The sequence below is a fragment of the Zingiber officinale genome, chromosome 4B (assembly GCF_018446385.1).
Source record: "Zingiber officinale cultivar Zhangliang chromosome 4B, Zo_v1.1, whole genome shotgun sequence".
Classification (NCBI taxonomy): Eukaryota; Viridiplantae; Streptophyta; class Magnoliopsida; order Zingiberales; family Zingiberaceae; genus Zingiber; species Zingiber officinale.
The window spans coordinates 34,819,337-34,839,826 of record NC_055993.1 but is presented as its reverse complement, the minus strand read 5'-3'; the positions used below and the strand labels follow the sequence as shown (position 1 = coordinate 34,839,826).

Sequence of the window (20,490 nt, the reverse complement as noted above, 5' to 3'; positions counted from 1 at the left end):
TCTTTTGTTTCTTTGATATACAACTTTGTTCTTTTTTTAGGTGTTTTTTTATTTTATTTCATGTTTACTGGAATGATTCTCAAATAAATGCATTTGTCTCGAATCAATTCATTCTCTAACCCTCTCACTCCTGTGATTCTCCTTTTAATTTTTTTTAAGGAATTGTTCTTGACTTTGGACCCAACAAGTCTAAGCACATTGGAAGGTTCAGCCCAGCTATTTATTATTTTGTGCTCGATAAATCACTCAATGGTAGATTGATAGCAACACCTTTATTCAATTAGATAGAAGTTTCCACATGTTCACTTGTCAAACCTCAGCGAGGGATCCAGAGCAGCGATACCAGAAAGCCAAGACAGCAACGGCCGAAGGCACAAACAAGTCAATCAGCCACAAGCGCTTTCTACCCGGAGCCTCCTTTATCACCCTCCCAGTCATCTCATAAACCTTCCCCTCGCTCTTCTCTTTAGCATCAAGAGCACTGTACTTGTCCTCAAACCCCTGCAGGACGCCCACTTGGTACTTAGCCATTATCTCAGCTGCAGCTTTGCTGTGCCCGACCGCGTCAAACCCGGCCGTTGCATCCTTCCCCACCGACTCCATCAGAACCTCTGAGCCCCCTGGGTGGTCTTCCAGGAACCTGGTCACGTCCAACACCTGTGCAATTCGATCACAACTGATGATAATCAACGAAGAAATGCTGCAGGTGAGGGAGAGAGGGACAGCATACCCTGCCATTGATGACGAGCCAGGCATCACGCTCGGTGTTGTGGGGAGCAACCTGGGAGAGCTGGAACACTCTGCTAGCTCCCATGACAGTGGATGGGCAATCCAAGTTGAGGGAGTCACTGAGCCATGGAGAGACTATATAATCTAATATTGTTAGGCGAGAACGTGACATAGGATGGTAGTTGAGTATTGAAGTAGGTGTAGCAACAATCAATCATGCATGCGGATTCGTGAAAGAAGGCCGATACTGGAATTAACAAGGCATGGCTAGTGGCTCGCTTCTATGCCGTTTATAATATGGGCAAACTTTAAAAGGTTTTTTTTTTTCCTTTTCCTTTCAAATCATGGACATTTCATTTTGATTTTTTTTAAAAAATCAAAAAGTGCTCCCCCTATAATTACTCAATTGCCCTATAATATTATTCAATATCATTCATATTATTATATCATGTCTAAATTTTTCACTTAAATATGAGCTGATCGAAACGTTGTAGTAGTTATAATTTTATAATTACTAAATATATTATAATAATCACAATTTCATAGCTGCTATAGTACATATTTAATTTATTCAAAAATATTCAAGTGGCTAAGATTTTATAAATACCACAACTATCATTCATGTTGTAGTTGTTATAACGCGAATTCAACTTGTTCGCCTAACATTTACATTATAGTATGTTACAAAATCATAGCTGCTACAGATAGTATATCAGCCACGATTTAGGCGGGAGATAATTAATTATAGAAATTATACGGGAGGATAGTAGAGTAATTGTATATGTTTGAATAGTGGGATGAAGGTCTTATTGATTAAAAAAAATTAAAATGGAGTGCTTGATGATCCCGTCCGAAGGCTGAGTCGTCCGAAGGCTGGTCGCGACGGCCTGGTTGCTGACGGAAAGTCGTGGGTGATTCGGCTCCCACGGGCGGCTGACGATGCTGCAGGTCTCTGCACACACTCAGACGGTCCCCCTCCTCACGTTAGAGACCAGAACCCAGGGAAAAAGTCTCCGGATCAGGCCCTCCGACGCTCAAGTCAGGTCCCTTTTCCCCAGAAAACGCAAAGAGAAGAAAAAAACTGACTCAAAGTGAAAAGTTGTGGAAAAAGGTGACGAGAGAGCGCGTGTGCGTACCCGCGTACGAAGAAGCCTCCCCTTTTTATGCCCTCCTCGCTTCTAGAACCTGCCATCCTGTTAGAAAGCGTTAGACGCTAGGCTTTGTCGTGTAGTCCCGGACACCTGTCGTTCTGCTATTGATCGTGAAAGCATCTTCTTGTTTTCGAGACCTCCGCCTTTACACATGGGTTTTTGTCTTGTAATGGAGGCCATCTGTCAGGCTGCTATTGGTTATGAAAGCATCTTCTCATTTAGAAACCTCCGCCTTCGCACATATCGTTGGTATGTAGTGATTACCCCTTGACGGACAATTGTGACTCCCCGACTCCCGCACGGCTTAGCTCATCCGATCTATTGTGGTCTGCATCTGCCTCACATCCTCCGATCAGATCCAACCTCTAAGCATCACCTGCCAGTCGGGCTAACTCTGAACAGCTCTGCCAATCCCGGTCTATACCCTGCGCTTTGTACTTCCTGTCCCTCGACCGCAGGCCTGTAGATCGAGCCATCTCTGAACAGCTCTGCGGATCTCGATATGTACTCGTGACTTGCACTTCCGGCTCTTTGAATTGCAGACCTGCAGACCACTCGTAACTTGCACTTCCGGACCCTCGAATCGCAGACCTGCAGACCAAGCCATCCCTACACAGCTCTGCCGCGTCCGATATGTGATTTGTGACTTGCACTCCCGGGCCTTTGAATTGCAGACCTGCAGACCACTCGTGATTTGCACTTCCGGACCTTCGAATCGCAGACCTGCAGACCAAGCCGTCCCTACACAGCTCTGCCGCGTCCGACCTGTGACCGGTGCTCCGCCTGTCGTCTCCCCTTGTCTTTCAACTACTTTGCCCCCTTGATCGACAAGTCTGCCTGACCTCTGACTACCCCACATGCTTGCCTCTGCCTGCCTAGTCAGCTCGACCACTGACTGCCGAGTCACCTTGACTATTGACTGCCACGTCCTCTTGACTTTTGACCGCTACATGGCCTTGACCTCTCTCACCCTTTCCTCTTGGGCTCCTCCATTACCAATCGTATCACAAGCCTCCCTCACAAGTCTAGTCGAAGGAGGACGACAGTCTGACTGACTAGACCTCAGCACATCTCCAAGATCTCAGCATATCTCTGTGACCTCAGCCTATCTCTGTGTCTCTACCTCAGCATATCTCTGCGCGCTCTGATTCCCGCCTCACGCATCAACCTTTGTGTCGCGTCGCCTGGGATACCATGCCTCCTTAATTGCTTCGCCAGTCGCTTGGGGTACCGTGCCCACACAGTTACTTTGACTTGGCCACCCATCCTCTTTATAAAGAGCCTCACGGTCACTTATTTACTCTATCCTTCCTCTTTCATGCCTTCCTACTTTCTTTTGCTTACCCGTGTTCTACCAGCTTCTTTCCCACGCGATGCATTCTCCTTCCTCTGAGGAGGTTGATCAACCACCCTCCCAAGTGATGATAAATCAACTCGCCTCGCTACTTGCCGCGAGAGAATGCGAACTGGAGCGCCTATCCAGGGATCGAGCTCGTCAGCTAGCTGCCCTGCACTCTATGGAGGCCCAGTATCGTGTCGCGAAGCATTGCGTGCATGCGGAGAAAGAGAGGAAAGAGGAATGCCAAGCTAGCCTGCAGCGCCAACTTAGTCTTCAGGAACGTTTGCAGCAAGAGCATGAAACGGAGCTATCTCTCCTCCGTGCGTGTCTCGACGATAAGCAACATACGATTGCTCAGCAGCAAACAGTCATCGACTCCTTACACGCGCAGCTGGCTCGAGCCTTGAACGCCCCGGAGGCTCCTGAGTCCCCAGACATTTCTTCACACGGCAGTGCTCATTCTCCATGATCAATCCCTTCCCCGAGTTAAAGCTGGTCTGGGTGATAATTATCTCAGTGGCTCCTTTCCCGCAAGACGTTCCCGCTTGTAGCCTTAGCTGTATCACCTACTTATTGAACTGTGTCGCTGTACTTGTCTGTCTGTCCTTTTCCGGCATAGTCTTTCCTGCTCAATTTTCATCTAGCAAGCATTCTTAGAAACTGGCCCATATGTAAGAGACAAGAGTTGCCTCATGACTCATTTTTATGTACGAATTTTGGATAATAAAACCAACATAATGCTTAAAAATTAAGACTGTAATGAACGTGCAAAACCTTATTCCGCAGTTAATATTGATGCTCTATGGGTGTGATGGATGACTTCCCGTATTCAGTACCTCGCATACTTGCTGCATATTCGCAATTTGCATAAAGGAGCTAAAATAAAGCCAGATGTAGTTAACCTGATTATCGGCAGACGTTCCGCTCACTGTGAGGCATATCTATCTGAAAGGTCGTTAGGCGTGGATGCCGGGTTCGCTTATGATCCTCGCAGGGGAGGTGGTTTTGGATTCCCGCATGGGAGCCGACCTAAAAGGTCGTTGGGCGCGAGCACAAGGCTCACTCTTAATTCTCGCATGGGAGCCGATCTGAAAGATCGTTTGTCGTGAGAACAGAGCTCACTTATAACTCGCACTGAGGCGAGAGTTTGGGACAACCGACCTAAAAGGTCGTTGGGTGTGAGCACAGGGCTCACTTTTGATTCTCGCATGGGAGCCGACCTGAAAGGTCGTTGGGCGTGAGAGCAGGGCTCACTTATAACTCGCACTGAGGCGAGAGTCTGGGACAACCGACCTAAAAGGTCGTTGGGCGTGAGCACAGGGCTCACTTTTGATTCTCGCATGGGAGTCGACCTGAAAGGTCGTTGGGCGTGAGAGCATAGCTCACTTATAATTCGCACTGAGGCGAGAGTCTGGGACAACCGACCTAAAAGGTCGTTGGGTGTGAGCACAGGGCTCACTTTTGATTCTCGCATGGGAGCCGACCTAAAAGGTCGTTGGGCGTGAGAGCAGGGCTCACTTATAACTCGCACTGAGGTGAGAGTCTGGGACAACCGACCTAAAAGGTCGTTAGGCGTGAGCACATGGCTCACTTTTAATTCTCGCATGGGAGCCGACCTGAAAGGTCGTTGGTCGTGAGAACAGAGCTCACTTATAACTCGCACTGAGGCGAGAGTCTGGGATTACCGACCTAAAAGGTCGTTGGGCGTGAGCACAAGGCTCACTTTTGATTCTCGCATGGGAGCCGACCTGAAAGGTCCTTGGTCGTGAGAACAGAACTCACTTATAACTCGCACTGAGGCGAGAGTTTGGGATACTCCGGTCCGAGACCGGTGGCGATGGCGCTGGTCCGAGACCAGTAGTGATACTCCGATCCAAGACCGGTGGCGATGGCGCTGGTCCGAGACCAGTAGTGACACTCCAGTCCGAGACCGGTGGCGATGGCGCTGGCCCGAGACCAGCTGGACCCTAAACAGCGGAGGCATAGATGCATTGCTCTTCTCCGCCTTCATCCATCTCGCCTATGTCGACCTCATTGCTTTGGTTGATCTGGTCGTTATTGCTAGCTTTGGGCTTACTCATTCGCGTTGCGTTTCTCCCTGCAATTGCGTTATGTATGGTATAGGATTAAGAATAGAGAAGGGAGCGTAAAAACCTTACTCAACCCTTGGGCCACAGTGCTCTTGCAGCTTATGATGACCTCACAGCTCTCGCGATGCGCTTGGTTAGCGGACCGGATCAGGGGCTGCCTACGCAGAGCTACTTGCTCGGCTGATCCGAGCAAGCAACACCTCCACAGGCCCGCTTGATATTTCTTTGATCTGACATTCACTTCTGCCGACCTGCCTTGTTTCATTCACGACCCTTTTGAATTGCCTGACTTCTGCAGCTTTATGAAACTTCCCGCCTAGCCTTGGGCTTTTCATGAAGAATGCCCCTTTTTCGAGGCCATGCCCCTTCATGATTATCTCGCCATGTCAATCTTTAATGCACTTTCTCTCGCGATGACACCTGTCCTGCGCCTTTATTGCTCACGCCTGCTGATGCCAGCTTTCGACCCTTCTTCGCACCCTTCGGCGTTTACTTCCTATCAGACGGCGCTGGGGCGTATTACCCAAAAAGATACTTGGCTCGACTCTTGATGTTTCCTAGGAATGAATGAGCTTTATAAACCCTAAAGGCAGTCCGCCGTCTTCACTTCGATGCTTCGCTATACTCTTTCTCTTGTTCGTGGCCGCTTCTAGTAGTGCAACTTCTCGTCTTCCTGCTCGCGCCCAACCTGTGACCCCTCTTGTCTTCGACCTCCTCCTATGCCTACTCCTCACGATCATGGACGGTAAGGAAACCTTCTGGTATTCATGCTATATCTCTGATCTGGACCATCACGACTTGTCTTCACTGCAATCCTATTTGAAGTTAGATTCCTCGTATGAGCTTCGTCTCCCTTTGTCCACTGAACACCCCTCTTCTCCTCCCGAAGGTTTTGTCACCGTCTTTAGGGACCAAGTCTTAGGAGGCCTTCGCTTTCCTTTACACCCTTTCTTCTCCGAGTTGTGTCAGTACTGCGGCCTCAGCATTTCTCAGTTTGCCCCTAATGTATTCTGAGCCATGTGCGGAACTATCATCTTGTGCCGCATTTATCACATTCCCTTGACCGCTTGATTATTCCATCATTTCTATTCCTTCCGGTGGGCCGAGGTGGGGGTATTCAACGTTCAGGCCAAGCCGGGCTATAAGTTTTTTGATGACTTACCTTCTTCCAATAAAGGCTGGAGATCTCGCTTTTTCTTCCTCAAGCCCCCCGTCCCCTTACCCGGGCCTTCCCAATGGCGTCCCATCCTTGCTTCAGACTTCCCTTCGCACGCTCATGAACCTGCCTGCTCCGCAGCTGCGGACAAGCTAAGCGGTGTTGTTGTTCACTTGTCTGTATTGATGCTAGAAGGCATTCTGTACGCTTTTGGTCTTAGCCCTGTTTCCACAGAAATCGGAGCTCCTTTTGGTAAGTTGTTACTTTTTATATGCCGCTCTTCGCTAACTGAGGTGCTTTTTCCTCTTATTCTCGTAGTGGCTGCCATTCTCCGCTCCTTTGCCAATCAGGAGACACCCTCGGTGGCAGTTCTGCAAGCTTTGAACGAGGAGCTAACACAAGGCCTATCTTCTAATCCCGCCGCTGCCGCCGGTCCACAACCTTCGGAACCCCGAACCTCAGAGACGGTAGTCGCCTCGGCGCTTATTGAGCCGCCTGCTCCCAGCCCTGCAGACTCAGCCTTACCCCGCATCTCTGATCAACCTGCGGCTGAGCCATCGCCTGCAGAACCAGTGCCTTCTCTCCCTCCTACTATGAAGCTGCGCCTGACACGCAAGGGCAAAAGAGCAGCCCCGGTCACCGCGACTTCTCCTCCACCTCCCCACCGTCAACGTGTGGCGGTTATCTCTTCCCCCTCCAGGTCCTCGGATACGAGCTCGGTCTAGGAGGCAAGCTTGGCCCAGGAGAAGGCCTCTGATCTGGAAGTGGCAGACCCGTCATTTGACCTGACAGCTCCGGTACCAATCCAGAGTGTATTACCTGCCCCGCCTTCATCCTCTGGCGATCAACCCCTGGACTCGCTGACTCCCCTGCCTCTCCTCTTCTCCTGCCTACGAGCTCCGCCTTGTCGACTCTAGACCTGCCTTCCGCGGACCTAGCCTTTGAGGCTTCCTGGAGGCTTCCCTCAGAGACCGACCCGGCCTACGCACCCGTTGCCGACCTATCTTCTATCTTTGGTAGGGTCGATTTCTATGGGGACTTGGCCACCTCCTGACAATCAGCCAATCGCCAATTTTGGGAGAGCAGTTCCCCCTTGGAGGGGTTTGATCAAATTGCTCGTTCCTTGGTAGCGGTAAGCTCCTTTTCTTCTTCTTCTGGGTGTTCATGCCTTTCTATAACCCCCTTTTCTTTCCTGCGACCATTTGCAGACCTGTTCCGCAAGTTTGAGCGCCGTTCAACAAGTGACCGAGCTTCAACGAGAGAATGCGGCGCTCAAGGCCCGCCTTCGGGAACTAGAGCCTCCTGTGGCTTCCTCAGCTCCCCCTGAGCCTTCACTGGGAAACTTGGATGCGTATCTGCGTACCGCTGGGGAATCCGTGGCCTCTGCCCGAGCCATATCCCATGCCGCTTTTGATAAGCTGCAGAAGTTAGAGGCGGCCTTGAAGACGAGTGAGTCCTCATTGGCCTCTGAGGCGGAGCATCATCAAGCGGCAGTTTCTGATCTGAAAGGAAAAGAGGCAGAGCTGCTTTCCCGGTCAGCCGAGTTGTCACTGTTACGTCAAAGTCAGGAGCTCTTGCAAATGAGGTTGACCGATGCCCAGGCCCTGGCTAGTGCTGCCGCTGCCCGGGAGGCGACCATGCGAACTGAATGGGAAACGTCCCAAGCCACCCTCCAGTCTTTACAGACAGATCTCTTGAAGGCCTAGGAAGCAGCAACTCAGGGCCTGAGCGACTTATCCATGGCCCGCGCCGAAGTTGCCGAGAACAAGACCAGTTTGGAAGTGTACCGAGCTAGCGAATCAGAGCGGCTGAAGGCGTATAGACTGGCCTATGTCCGCTCTTCCTTCTTCCTTCGAAAGCTGGGGGGTTGGATGATCTTGCTGCTATGCCACGGGGCCGCTGGCGGGGTCAGACAGGCATACGAGCAAGGCTTTCTACGCTCAGCACCTCCTGCCACCTTTCTGGACACAGCTCGCCTAGCCAGGGAATTGCCGCAGGAAACTTTCCCTTGCTTTGAAGCGGATGATGAACTTTTCCTCTTGGAAGCTCCTCCCCCTGCGGCCGATCAGGCTCCCATGGATATTTCTGCCCGGGCTCTTCCTGCTGCTGCTCCTGAAGCGCCTGCTGATCCTACGTCTTTCCCCGTAGTGCTGGCCGACCCCGTGCTCCTTCCGCTAGCCCCCGGTGACCCTGCCTCCTCTTCTTCAGATGTTGTGTAGTCGGAACCATATTGTAATGTTTATCTTTTATGTGTTGATGCTGAACCTTCCCTGCTTTGTACTTATTCGTGTGGTCGTATTGAACTTTAGATGGCTGTACTTATCTTTCCTTATATCCGGATAATCGTATCGCTTCCCCTTCATGTATCCTTAGCTTGTTTCTTTTCTTAGTAGGTCGTCCGTGGGCTATGGCTGATCTCTGCTAATCAGCTCGCCCTCGTTTACTTCTTGTCTTTGACGCATGTCCATGAAGCCTCCTGATCTGCTCCACCTTTCTTTCTGATGGCCGCTTCCGTACACCTTTGTCCTTACGAGGCAATCACTTGTTCGGCGACAAGTTGGCTGAACTGAGTGTGCCCTTTTTCCCTCCTTTTTCTCTTTCCTCTTTTTTCGTACCTTATGAGGCGCCTCGTATCTCGAGCTCTTGCCTTTCCTATAATGCCCTCTGGTTATATTCTCGAGGATCATCACAGAGTGCTCCCTGTCTATCTCCGCCCCTGTATCAACCGTGCGTTGTCCTCTTACGAAAATGTCCTTCCTCCGCTATACCTATAAGTATCTTCGCACTGCCTTCCTTCTGTTATGATTCGCCGTCACCACGGAGCACTCAAACGTCGCCGCTGCCGACTGACTTTCTCCAAGACTATGTCGCGCTCCTTCCTTTTTTCCAAGCCTCCTCTTTTTGTTTGTTCTTTCTACCCCCTGAGATAATCTCTCTTGCAATGGCCTCTCCTTCTTGGATCTCCTTGTTGGCGGAGCACTTCCCGGGCGCTTCGACTTTCGCCGAGTTGGATTGGGATGACCTACGGTACACTTATGAAATCCCTACTAGCTTTCGCCCCATCATCCCTATTGGTGTGAACTTGTACTTCGATCCTCCGCCTGGTTCTTGTACTTTCTTCACTGAGCAATTTGTATCTGGCCTTCGTCTACTCCCGCATCCTTTTCTGTCTGGAGTGTGCCGCTACTTTAAGATCCCCTTAGGTCAGCTAACTCCCAACTCCATAAAGATTTTATGTGGCTTTGTAATACTCTGCAAAGTTTGCGAGGTTTCCTGGTCCGCTCCCCTCTTTCACTGCTTCTTTGCTCTTGCTCGACACGCCGATGGTCTTTTTGACTTCCAAGCTCGCAGTCATACCGCTTTCTTCTCTCCTCTTCCTCCTCCCAGTGCTAACTGGAGGAAAAAAATCTTTTTTCTCTGATTTCCCGAAGAAGTGGACTGGCCTCTGCGATGGCAATCTGCGCTGCCTCTGACTCCGGCGTTGGAAGACTTCCATATGGACCTTTCTTATACTGTGGCTGCGACCCGCATGGAGGATTGACGCTTGAATCTGACGAGACTACTGTCCGACGTCCTACTTTCTTATTTCAGGCTGAGCTCCCCTTCTCCTGAAACACCGCACTCCTTAGGTAAGTTCGCGCTGAGCTCCCCCTCCCTTTCGATCATTTTCTCCACTATAATAACCCTTCGTGTCGGTGCCTACAGCTGAGGTTTTTCATCGCGCATCAGAGGTCCTGCCTTTGTCCCTCAGTGATCCGGAAATACTGCGGCGTGGTCGGGCAATCTTGGAGAGAAGGCTACTCCCTCATCTTGGATCCGCCTCATTTAGTGCAACGACTCAGCATACTTCCAGCCCCGCTTCACACAACGTTTCTCCTTCATCTGCCGCCCCGAGCCGAGGTCGGGGTCTCGATCAAGCCGGCCGTCTGGCCAGACGCGTTTTTCGAGGAGCCCCCCGGGCCTCCAAACGTGCTCGCGCATCCCTCCATCGCGCAGGTCGAGGCTCATCCGGTCGGGGCCCCACAGACGGGGGTACTGCAGCCTCTTCGCAGGGTCAGCCTTGCTCTGATAATTCTGACTCGGACAATCAACCCCTACTTCACAGACGACGTCGGAGACCAGGTCTGACTTCACAAATGCTCGATCCTGTTCCTTTTACTGCCATATTGCCCCCTGCTGCCATCGTGGCGGACTCTGACCCCACTCCCTTCTTCATTTTTATTTCATTTATCTTGCAGCCTCTCCCAACCCTTACAGGGGAAGACCAGCCGCATTCCGCTCTGCCCCTACTCCTATTGAGGAAGACGACACAGGTGATCATCATGACCCCGTGCCAACTGAGCCCGTTCCCGAGCCACCTCCTGCTCCTCCTGGTTCTGACGCCGGCCCTTCTCGACCTTCCTCCTCCGCCCGCCATCATTACAGGACCACTATCCCCTCTGAAGCTGCTCTAGCTCGTCGACACGACGTTCCCACGAGCCTTCTGATGATGAAAGGCTGTCTTGGCAGCTTGTGGGCAGAGAGCATGAGTCAGATGGATAGCGCGCCACCCTTAGTCCAGATGGATAGGTTCTCGAAGTCCTGGGCTAAAGTAAGTACCCCATACCTTTCACTTGTTATTAATTTGCCTCAACTAAAGGTTATATCTTCCATCCAGACTCATGCAGAATCTTTAGTTCTGAACCAGTCCTTCCACAACCTCCATCATGAAAGCAAAGAACTCCGAGAGAGAGTCTCTGAATTAGAGCTGCAATTGAATGACCCCGCCCAAGCCAGTTACGCATTGCGAGCAGAGATCCAAGCCTTAACTAATCAGACTGGCCGGCAGAAAAATTCCCTGACGCAGGTCAAAGATGAACTCCGAGCTATGAGGGTGGAAAGAGCTGCTTCAGAGGTGGGGTATCAGCAACAACTAGCCCATCAGGCTCAGGAAATACAGTCCAAGGATACCCTTTTGCAGGAGAAGAACAAGAAATTGGAGGCTCAGGCAGCTCAACTGGAAACCCAAGCAGCTGAACCGAGGGCTCTGAAGGCGGAACTATCCCAGTCCCGAGCGGCTTTGACGGGAGTATCCATCGCCTTGGCCGTCTATCAAGAAGGAGAGGATGATCGTTGCCTGTGAAGTCGAATGTCTTATCTGACCTCTCCCGAATTCTTATCCCAGGCTGGGGCACGCTTCTCCGCGACCATACCATACACGGCGGCCGGGGTTACTGACAGCTCCACGCACAAAGCTTCTTGAACTCCATTCCTCCCGCAAACTTTTTGGATCCAGAGAAAATCATCCAAGGCTTCCCGGATGAAATTTTTGCTCCTTTTAAATGATCTGTACCAACTGCTAAAACTGATGAAATTTTTACATGTACATACGTATCTTTGAGTTTTGGCTTGACTACCATACTATCTCCAGCCCCTCTGGCCGACCTGGCTTACATTAACAGGGTCGGCACCCCTCACACCCGATAGGGCTGTAGGTAGTTAGCACTCCAAGGTCCGTCTAGCTTCCTTCCTTGAGCATCTTGCAAATAATAGGCCCCCGATGCCAACTTCTTGACAACTTTGTAAGGTCCGTCCCATTGAGGCGCCAACTTTGTCACTTTCCCCAAGGGTTTCACCTGCTTCCAGACTAGGTCTCATTCTCCGAAGAAACGAGGGATCACCCTTCTATTATAGTTCTGTCTCATCCTCTGTCTATAGGCTTCCAACCTGGCAGTTGTTTGCTCGCGAATTTCGCTGATGAAATCTAGTTCGGCCAGCCGTCGCTCTGCGTTCCCTTCGTCGTACATCATTCTTCTGACGGATGGTATCCCGACCTCCAGAGGTACCACTGCTTCATTGTCATACACCAAATGGAAAGGTGTCAGACCTGTGCTTTCTCGGGGTGTCGTACGATAAGCCCACAAAATACTCGGCAGTTCGTCCACCCAACTGCCTCCCGTGTGATCCAGCTTGACCTTGAGCCCTCGCACTATTTCTCGATTGACCACCTCTGTCTGACCATTGCTCTGAGGATGCACCACCGAAGTAAAGGCCTACGTTATGCCGAACCCCTTGCACCAATTTTGTATCTTGCGCCCTTGAAATTGTCTGCCATTGTCTGACACTAACTTATGAGGTAAGCCGAATCTACAAAAGGTATTCTTCCACAAGAACTGGATCACCGCATCTTCAGTAATTCTGGCCAGAGCTTCCGCCTCTACCCACTTAGAGAAGTAGTCTACTGCTACCAACAAAAAACGTCTTTGCCCTGTAGCCATCGGGAAAGGCCCCACGATATCCATACCCCATTGATCAAATGGGCAAGACACTATAGAAGTTCTCAGCAGCTCTGTGGGTCGGTGCGTCAGGTTTTGATACCTCTGGCATGACAAACAAGTATTCACCAGCTTCTGTGCATCCTTTTGCAGGGTAGGCCAGAAATACCCGGCCAATAGTACTTTCCGTGCCAACGTTCTTCCACCTGCGTGATTGCCACAGCACCCCAAATGTATTTCCCGTAAGGCCTGATCTGCTTCTTCCGTATTCAAGCACTTGAGCAAAGGTCTGGAGAAAGACCTTTTGTACAGTTGATCTCCAATCATAATATAAGAATGGGCCTGTCTCCTGAGCATACGCGCTTCTTCTAAGTTGGTTGGTACAATTCCCTGCTGGAGGAAATTTATTATGGGCGCCTTCCAATCAATTACTCCTCCCAGGTTATTTTGTAGATCTATCTGAGCTATAAGGAAGGTCTGTGCTATAAATCTGTCAAGTACCCAAGTGTTCAGGGAGCTGGCCATTTTAGCTAATTCATCCGCTCTTTCATTTTCAGCCCTGGGAATCTTAGTGACTGTGACCTCTTTAAAATCCTTCCTCATCTTCTCATAGGCTTCCTTGTAAACTTGCATCTTTTCGTTGTTTGCCTCAAAATGTCCGGTCACCTGCTGAGTTATTAGCTGCGAATCTGAGTATATTACGACTCGGCTTGCCCCCACATGCCGAGCTGCTTGCAGACCTGCTAATAGGGCTTCATATTCTGCCTCATTGTTGGTAGCTCTGAAGTTCAGCCGTACAGCCAGCTGCATTATGTCTCCCTACGGAGATATTAGAAGTGCACCTACTCCACTTCCACGATGGGTGGCTGACCCGTCTACGTAAACTTTCCAAACCTCCTCCGAATCCGCTTGATAAACTTCTGTCAAGAAATCCGCCAGAGCCTGTGCCTTGATCGCGGTTCGGGGCTGATACTGTATATCATATTCTCCTAGCTCGGTTGCCCATTTGATAAGCCGACCTGCTACCTCCACCTTGGTGAGAGCTCGACCCATTGTACTGTTTGTCAGGACGGTGATGGGATGCGCCAAAAAATACGGTCGGAGGCACCGAGCCATAAGAACAAGTCCGTAAACCAACTTTTCCAGGGCTGTGTACCGAGACTCAGCCCCCTTCAATAGATGACTGAAAAAAATACACTGGTCGTTTTACATTATCCTGCTCTTTAACCAGCACGGCCCCCACAGCCTCGGGGGTGGCTGACAAGTAGACCCACAGGGGCTCTCCCACAACAGGCTTAAACAGCGCTGGTAAAGATTCCAGGTATTGCTTTAGCTCCTCAAAGGCCTGTGTGTACTCTTCCGTCCACTGAAACTTAGCTGCTTTCCTGAGGACTTTGAAGAAAGGCGCGGCCCGATCTGCAGATCTGGAGATGAATCTGGACAGTGCCGTTATCCTGCCTACTAACTTCTGCGTCTCCTTCAGATTCTGAGGGACCTGCATGTTTCGGAGTGCTTGAACCTTCTCAGGATTGGCTTCTATCCCTCGTTCAGTCACCAGATAGCCCAGAAACTTCCCTCCTTTGGCCCCGAACAGACATTTCAGGGGATTCAGCTTTACACCGTATTACCTCAGAGTCCCACAGGTTTCTTCTACGTCTTTTATTAGACTGGACGCCAGGGGGGACTTGATTAAGATGTCATCAACATAGACCTCCACGTTCCGCCCAATCTGACTTCGAAAGACTTTGTCCATCATCCTTTGGTAGGTTGCCCCAGCATTCCTGAGTCCAAATGGCATGACTGTATAGCAAAAAGTACCGTCGGCCGTTATGAAGCTAACCTTCTCCTGATCCTCTCTAGCCAAGGGTATCTGATGATATCCTTGATAAGCGTCCATCATGCATATCCTCTCACAGCCAGCAGTTGAATCCACCACCTGATCGATCCGCGGGAGAGGATAACAGTCTTTGGGGGTGGCTTTGTTGAGGTCGCGAAAGTCTATGCACACCCTCCACTTGTTGTTAGGCTTTTTTACCAATACAACGTTAGAAAGCCAGGACGGGAACTGCACCTCTCGAACATGTCCTGCCTTCTTGAGCTGATCCACTTCAGCTCGGATAATCTTATTCTGGTCAGCAGAGAAATTTCTCTTCTTCTGCTTGACTGGCTTGGCTTCAGGTATCAGATGCAGCTTGTGCTCGACTATCTCTGGTTTGATTCCGGGCAGTTCTTCCGGGGACCAAGCAAAAACGTCCCTATTGCGGATCAGACACTGTATCAGCTCCGACTTAAGCTCCGGTGGTAAGTCACTGGCAATGCGAGTGATGCTCTCTGCTCTGTCAGCATGCAACCGAATTTCTTCCCAAGGGATAGGCTCCTCGGCAATAGGCAGAGGCTCCTCTTGGATGTCGTGCACACCACCATCCTGAGTCTTCCTGCTCTTGCGTGCCTCCACCCGGACCATATCAATATAGCAACTTCGGGACACCTTCTGCTCTCCTTTGACTTCTCCGACCTGCTCGCCGACCGGGAACTTAATCTTCTGGTGGAAAGTAGAGACAGCAGCCCTGAACTCATGCAGAGCTGGCCTTCCCAGGATGACATTATAGGAGGAAGGAGAGTCCACCACTATAAAGGTGCTCCTCCATGTGCGCACCAGTGGCTCAGTGCCCATGGATATAGCCAGCTTAATCTGACCCGTGGGCTTGACTTCGTTACCTGTGAACCCATACAGAGAAGTGGTTACGGGTTGGAGCTCAGCGGCGTCAATCTACATCTCCTCGAACGCAGCTCTGAATAAAATATTGACCGAGCTCCCGGTATCCACAAAGACCCGAGCCACTCGGCTGTTAGCAATAACAACCTTGATTATGAGGGCGTCGTCGTGGGGCAGTTCCAGACCCTCCAAATCTTATGGCCCAAAGCTAATGACAGGGCCAGACGCCTGCTCGTGGCTGCACCCCACAGCTCCCACATACAACCGCCGACCGTGTGACTTACGGGCTCGACCTGAGTCCCCGTCAGTGGGCCCTCCTGAAATCATGCCGATCTCTCGCACAACAGTGTTGCCCCGGTTCTCCAGCTCTCCGGCATCTCTTCAGTCTTCCCCGAGGCCAGCTTGGTTAGATGGGCCGGCTAGGTCGGGCCGGGTCTGACGAGCACGCCCAGCTGTAGCCCGTTCTTCTTCCATTCTCTGTATTTGGGGTGCCAACTCCGGGGGAGGCAAGCCCTGCTCTGCAGCTCGCCTGGAGTCATGGGCGAATTGGAAGCAGTTACTGAGATCGTGTGTTCTGGACCGATGATATGTGCAATATGGTGCTCCCCTTGGTCCAGGCCTGGGCGCGTGTATGGCAGCGACTCGCGGAGCTGGTCTGACTCCTTGAGCAGGCTGAGGGGTAGGCCTAGGTTGAACGCACTGGAAGAGCTGAGCTGGCTGTGGTGCTCTCCTTTCAGGTCGGTTGCCAGGAGCCACCGTCTTTTCAGCCTTCCTCCTAGCGGCCTGAGCTTCCTCCACCTTGATGTAGCAAGAAGCTTTCTCCACCATATCGTCAAAACTCCGGGCGGGGTTTTTGATGAGGTCCCTGAAGAATTCCCCTTCTCGCAATCCGTGGGAGAAGGCGCTCATCAATATTTCTGAGGTGGCGGAGGGGACGTCACTGGCCACCTGACTGAATCGGTTGATGTAGCTTCGCAAGGGCTCGGTCGGATCCTGCTTGAGAGCAAAAAGACAGTGGTCAGTTTTTTGATACTTACGACTACTGGCGAAACGGCGTAGGAAGGCCATTTTGAAATCCATGAAGCGGTTGATGGACTCCGGGGGCAATCCATCGAACCACTTCTGCGCCAACCCGGACAGGGTGTGTAGGAACACTCGGCATTTGACAGCATCGCTGTATTGATACAAGATAGTCGCGTTCTTGAACTTCCGCAGGTGCTCTTCTGGGTCCTTGCTCCCATCGTATTCTCCAATGTTCAGGGCTCGATAACCCCTGGGCAGGCTTTCCCTCAGGATCTGAGCCGAGAAGGGTACCTTGTCATCCGGATCTTCAGGCAGATCTCTGGCAGAGGCTATAGCTTTTCCTTTTCCTGCATCCCGGGGTGGATATAGAGAACTTTCCGCCACCGACGCCTGCGGCTCTTCTTTCTTCGAACTATGCTCGCGAGGTCCAGGCTGATGATAGTTACGGCGAAGCTCTCGGAATGAAGTACGAGGGAGTTCTTCCTGCTGCTTCCTCTTTGAGCCCCTGTCAGAGGCAGGAGCTGGTTCTTTGGACGCTTCGGGCGCCAGGCGAGGTCGTGAAACTGTTCCTTGTTTTTCAGAGGCGGCTTGCTTCCTGACCTCCTTGAAGAGCTCGTACTCCCCCGCAGTCATGGTGACATTAATCCTCCGGCTGGAACTTCGACCAGAGTCCTCCATCTTCACGCTTCGGATCAGGCTGTTGTGTTTCCCACAGACGGCGCCAAATTTGATCCCGTCCGAAAGCTGAGTCGGACGAAGGCTGGTCGCGACGGCCTAGTTGTTGACGGAAAGTCGTGGGTGATTCGGCTCCCATGGGCGGCTGACGATGCTGCAGGTCCCTGCACACACTCAGACGGTCCCCCTCCTCACGTTAGAGACCAGAACCCAGGGAAAAAGTCCCCGATCAGGCCCTCCGACGCTCAAGTCAGGTCCTTTTTCCCCAGAAAACGCAAAGAGAAGAAAAAAACTGACTCAAAGTGAAAAGTTGTGGAAAAAGGTGACGAGAGAGCGCGTGTGCGTACCCGCGTACGAAGAAGCCTCCCCTTTTTATGCCCTCCTCGCTTCTAGAACCTACCACCTTGTCAGAAAGCGTTAGACGCTAGGCTTTGTCGTGTAGTCCCGGACACCTGTCGTGCTGCTATTGATCGTGAAAGCATCTTCTTGTTTTCGAGACCTCCGCCTTTACACATGAGTTTTTGTCTTGTAATGGAGGCCATCTGTTAGGCTGCTATTGGTTGTGAAAGCATCTTCTCATTTAGAAACCTCCGCCTTCGCACATATCGTTGGTATGTAGTGATTACCCCTTGACGGACAATTGTGACTCCCCGACTCCCGCACGGCTTAGCTCATCCGATCTATTGTGGTCTGCATCTACCTCACATCCTCCGATCAGATCCAACCTCTAAGCATCACCTGCCAGTCGGGCTAACTCTGAACAGCTCTTCCAATCCCGGTCTATACCCTACGCTTTATACTTCCTGTCCCTCGACCGCAGGCCTGTAGATCGAGCCATCTCTGAACAGCTCTGCCGATCTCGATATGTACTCGTGACTTGCACTTCCGACTCTTTGAATTGCAGACCTGCAGACCACTCGTAACTTGCACTTCCGGACCCTCGAATCGCAGACCTGCAGACCAAGCCATCCCTACACAGCTCTGCCGCGTCTGGTCTGTGATTTGTGACTTGCACTCTCGGGCCTTTGAATTGTAGACCTGCAGACCACTCGTGATTTGCACTTCCGGACCTTCGAATCGCAGACCTGTAGACCAAGCCGTCCCTACACAGCTCTGCCGCGTCCGACCTGTGACCGGTGCTCCGCCTGTCGTCTCCCCTTGTCTTTCAACTACTTTGCCCCCTTGATCGACAAGTCTATCTGACCTCTGACTACCCCACATGCTTGCCTCTGCCTACCTAGTCAGCTCGACCACTGATTGCTGAGTCACCTTGACTATTGACCGCCACGTCCTCTTGAATTTTGACCGCTACATGGCCTTGACCTCTCTCACCATTTCCTCTTGAGCTCCTCCATTACCAACCGTATCACTTGATAATTTAGAGAAAAAAGCACCATTTTAATTTTTGCCAAGGTAGATTGATTTTTTTTTAATATTTATATATTGATTTTGGATTCCTTGTTGCAGAGTTGCGTAGTTCATCCATCCTAAATGCCTATTGATCTATCTCTCTGTTGGTCAAGAGGCTCCCATGAAGATCATTCTAGGGAAAGACTAATTCGTTGTGAGCTCATGGTTTTCTTTACTAGCCTCCTCCGTGCTCCTGAAATTTGGGGGGGAAATTAATACATTGAAATATTTTTAAAAATGACTTAGTTATAAATTCTAAAAATTTATGAATTTTTTTCAAAAAATATTAACTAAAATAAGATCCGAATCATTTTTTCCTCTCTCCACCAACCTTTTTTTCTCTTTTGATTTTTTTTTTCTGGCCCCCACGGGCTGGATCAGCTGGTAGGGTGCTTGGACGCTTGCATCGAAGGTCGTAGGGTCGAGGGTCGCCAGCTGCACATGGGCATAAAACCTCGGTCTGCTGTGCTTAAATTCCACTCGACCCCCAGTCACCCCTCCCGCCCAGTTTAACTGTGATTTATCCCCTCTGGACATCTGTGGAGTCGGACCTAGGGAGCCGCTAAGGTGGCAGTTCCACCTTCTGCATCTTTTGATTTTTTTTCTCTCTCCTATTACCGGTGTTTTTTCTCTCTCCTCTCCTATATTTTCTTCTTCCTCCTAATCCCATCCTTTTTTCTCTCGCATGTTCTTCTTCCTCTCATAATCCTCTTAATATTATTTCCCTAACCCTAATTTCACCCTCAAAATTCCTCTTAATATTATTTCCCTAACCCTAATTTCACCCTCAAAATCCTTTGTCGCACATTGATGTCGCTACCGTCCACGTTGCTATCGTCGGACGTCGCTATCACTAGCACCGCTGTCGTTTGTTGCCAGTGCTGCCGTCGCCGATGCTTCATAATAAACACTTTTTGAATTAGGTAAAGTTTGTTTACTTTATTTTTTTTATTATGAATTTAAGTATTAGAAAAAACATATAATATTAATTTTTTATATATTTATATTTTTATTTGCTAGTCAAGTATATCAAATATTTATATATTGACATCTTCCATACATTTGATGTTTGATTTGTTATATAAAGGTGATTAATTTCATTGATGATCGTTAAAAAATTTGATAAACTAAATCATATCATTTATTGCAACTCATTATATAATCTACTATAATAAAACCCGCAATTAGGAATGGAAATTTGTCGTTCATTAGTGACCAAAAAAAATTATGATCGCTAATTTAGTGACAAAAATTAAATTTCATTGCTAATTTCATCTCTATACTTATTTAACATATTCAATTAGTTACCAAAACTTAATTCCGTCAATTATTTTAGCTATACTTATTTAACATATTCAATTAGTTATGAAAACTTAATTCTGTCATGCAACGAAATAAGTTTTCATCGCTATTTTAGTGGATGAATAAAGTTTTCGTCACTAATTGACTTTCTAATTAAGGTTTTCATTCTCGATTTTTTCTTTCTAGTGCCCTAAAATTTTCCTCTTTGATCGACCTCCTCTCCGATCTTTGACACACTCCTCTCCTCTCCGATCTCCGGCACCGACATACATCCCATTGGTATGCTCGATCTTCTCCCCTTCCCTCTCCTCTCTTAGCAAAGGCTTGGCAACGACCTCACAGTGAGGTATCGCTTCAGCCATGGTCTTGCAGTGAGGTCTTGCCTTGGCCACGACCTTGTAGAGAGAGGTGGTGAGGTCAGGTGCAACCTCAGCAGCGTGCCATGGTCAGCTTGAATCCCCCCCTCCCCCCTCGGATTGTAAATTATGGCTACGCCATTGCGTGGAATCGAGATCATCCATGATGGTTGTCGTGCATATCTTAGCAAGAAGAGTGCAAAATGATTTGCCGCTATAAGTTTCATTTGCACAATGTATTTATACTATCTTTTTCTTGTTAACTAATTAAAAGGAGGAGGCCTATACT

General features: G+C 49.9%; 1 protein-coding gene across 1 annotated transcript; it reads right to left on the bottom strand.

The window, feature by feature from the left end:
• Positions 1-253: 253 nt before the first annotated feature.
• On the bottom strand, positions 254-866 carry LOC121977492 (cytochrome b5-like). Its single transcript, XM_042530037.1, has 2 exons — positions 731-866; positions 254-657 (listed from the first exon to the last, which is right to left on the bottom strand). Exons 1-2 carry the CDS (start codon positions 812-814, stop codon positions 310-312), a joined length of 432 nt encoding a protein of 143 aa, XP_042385971.1. The 5' UTR covers positions 815-866; the 3' UTR covers positions 254-309.
• Positions 867-20,490: the final 19,624 nt, after the last annotated feature.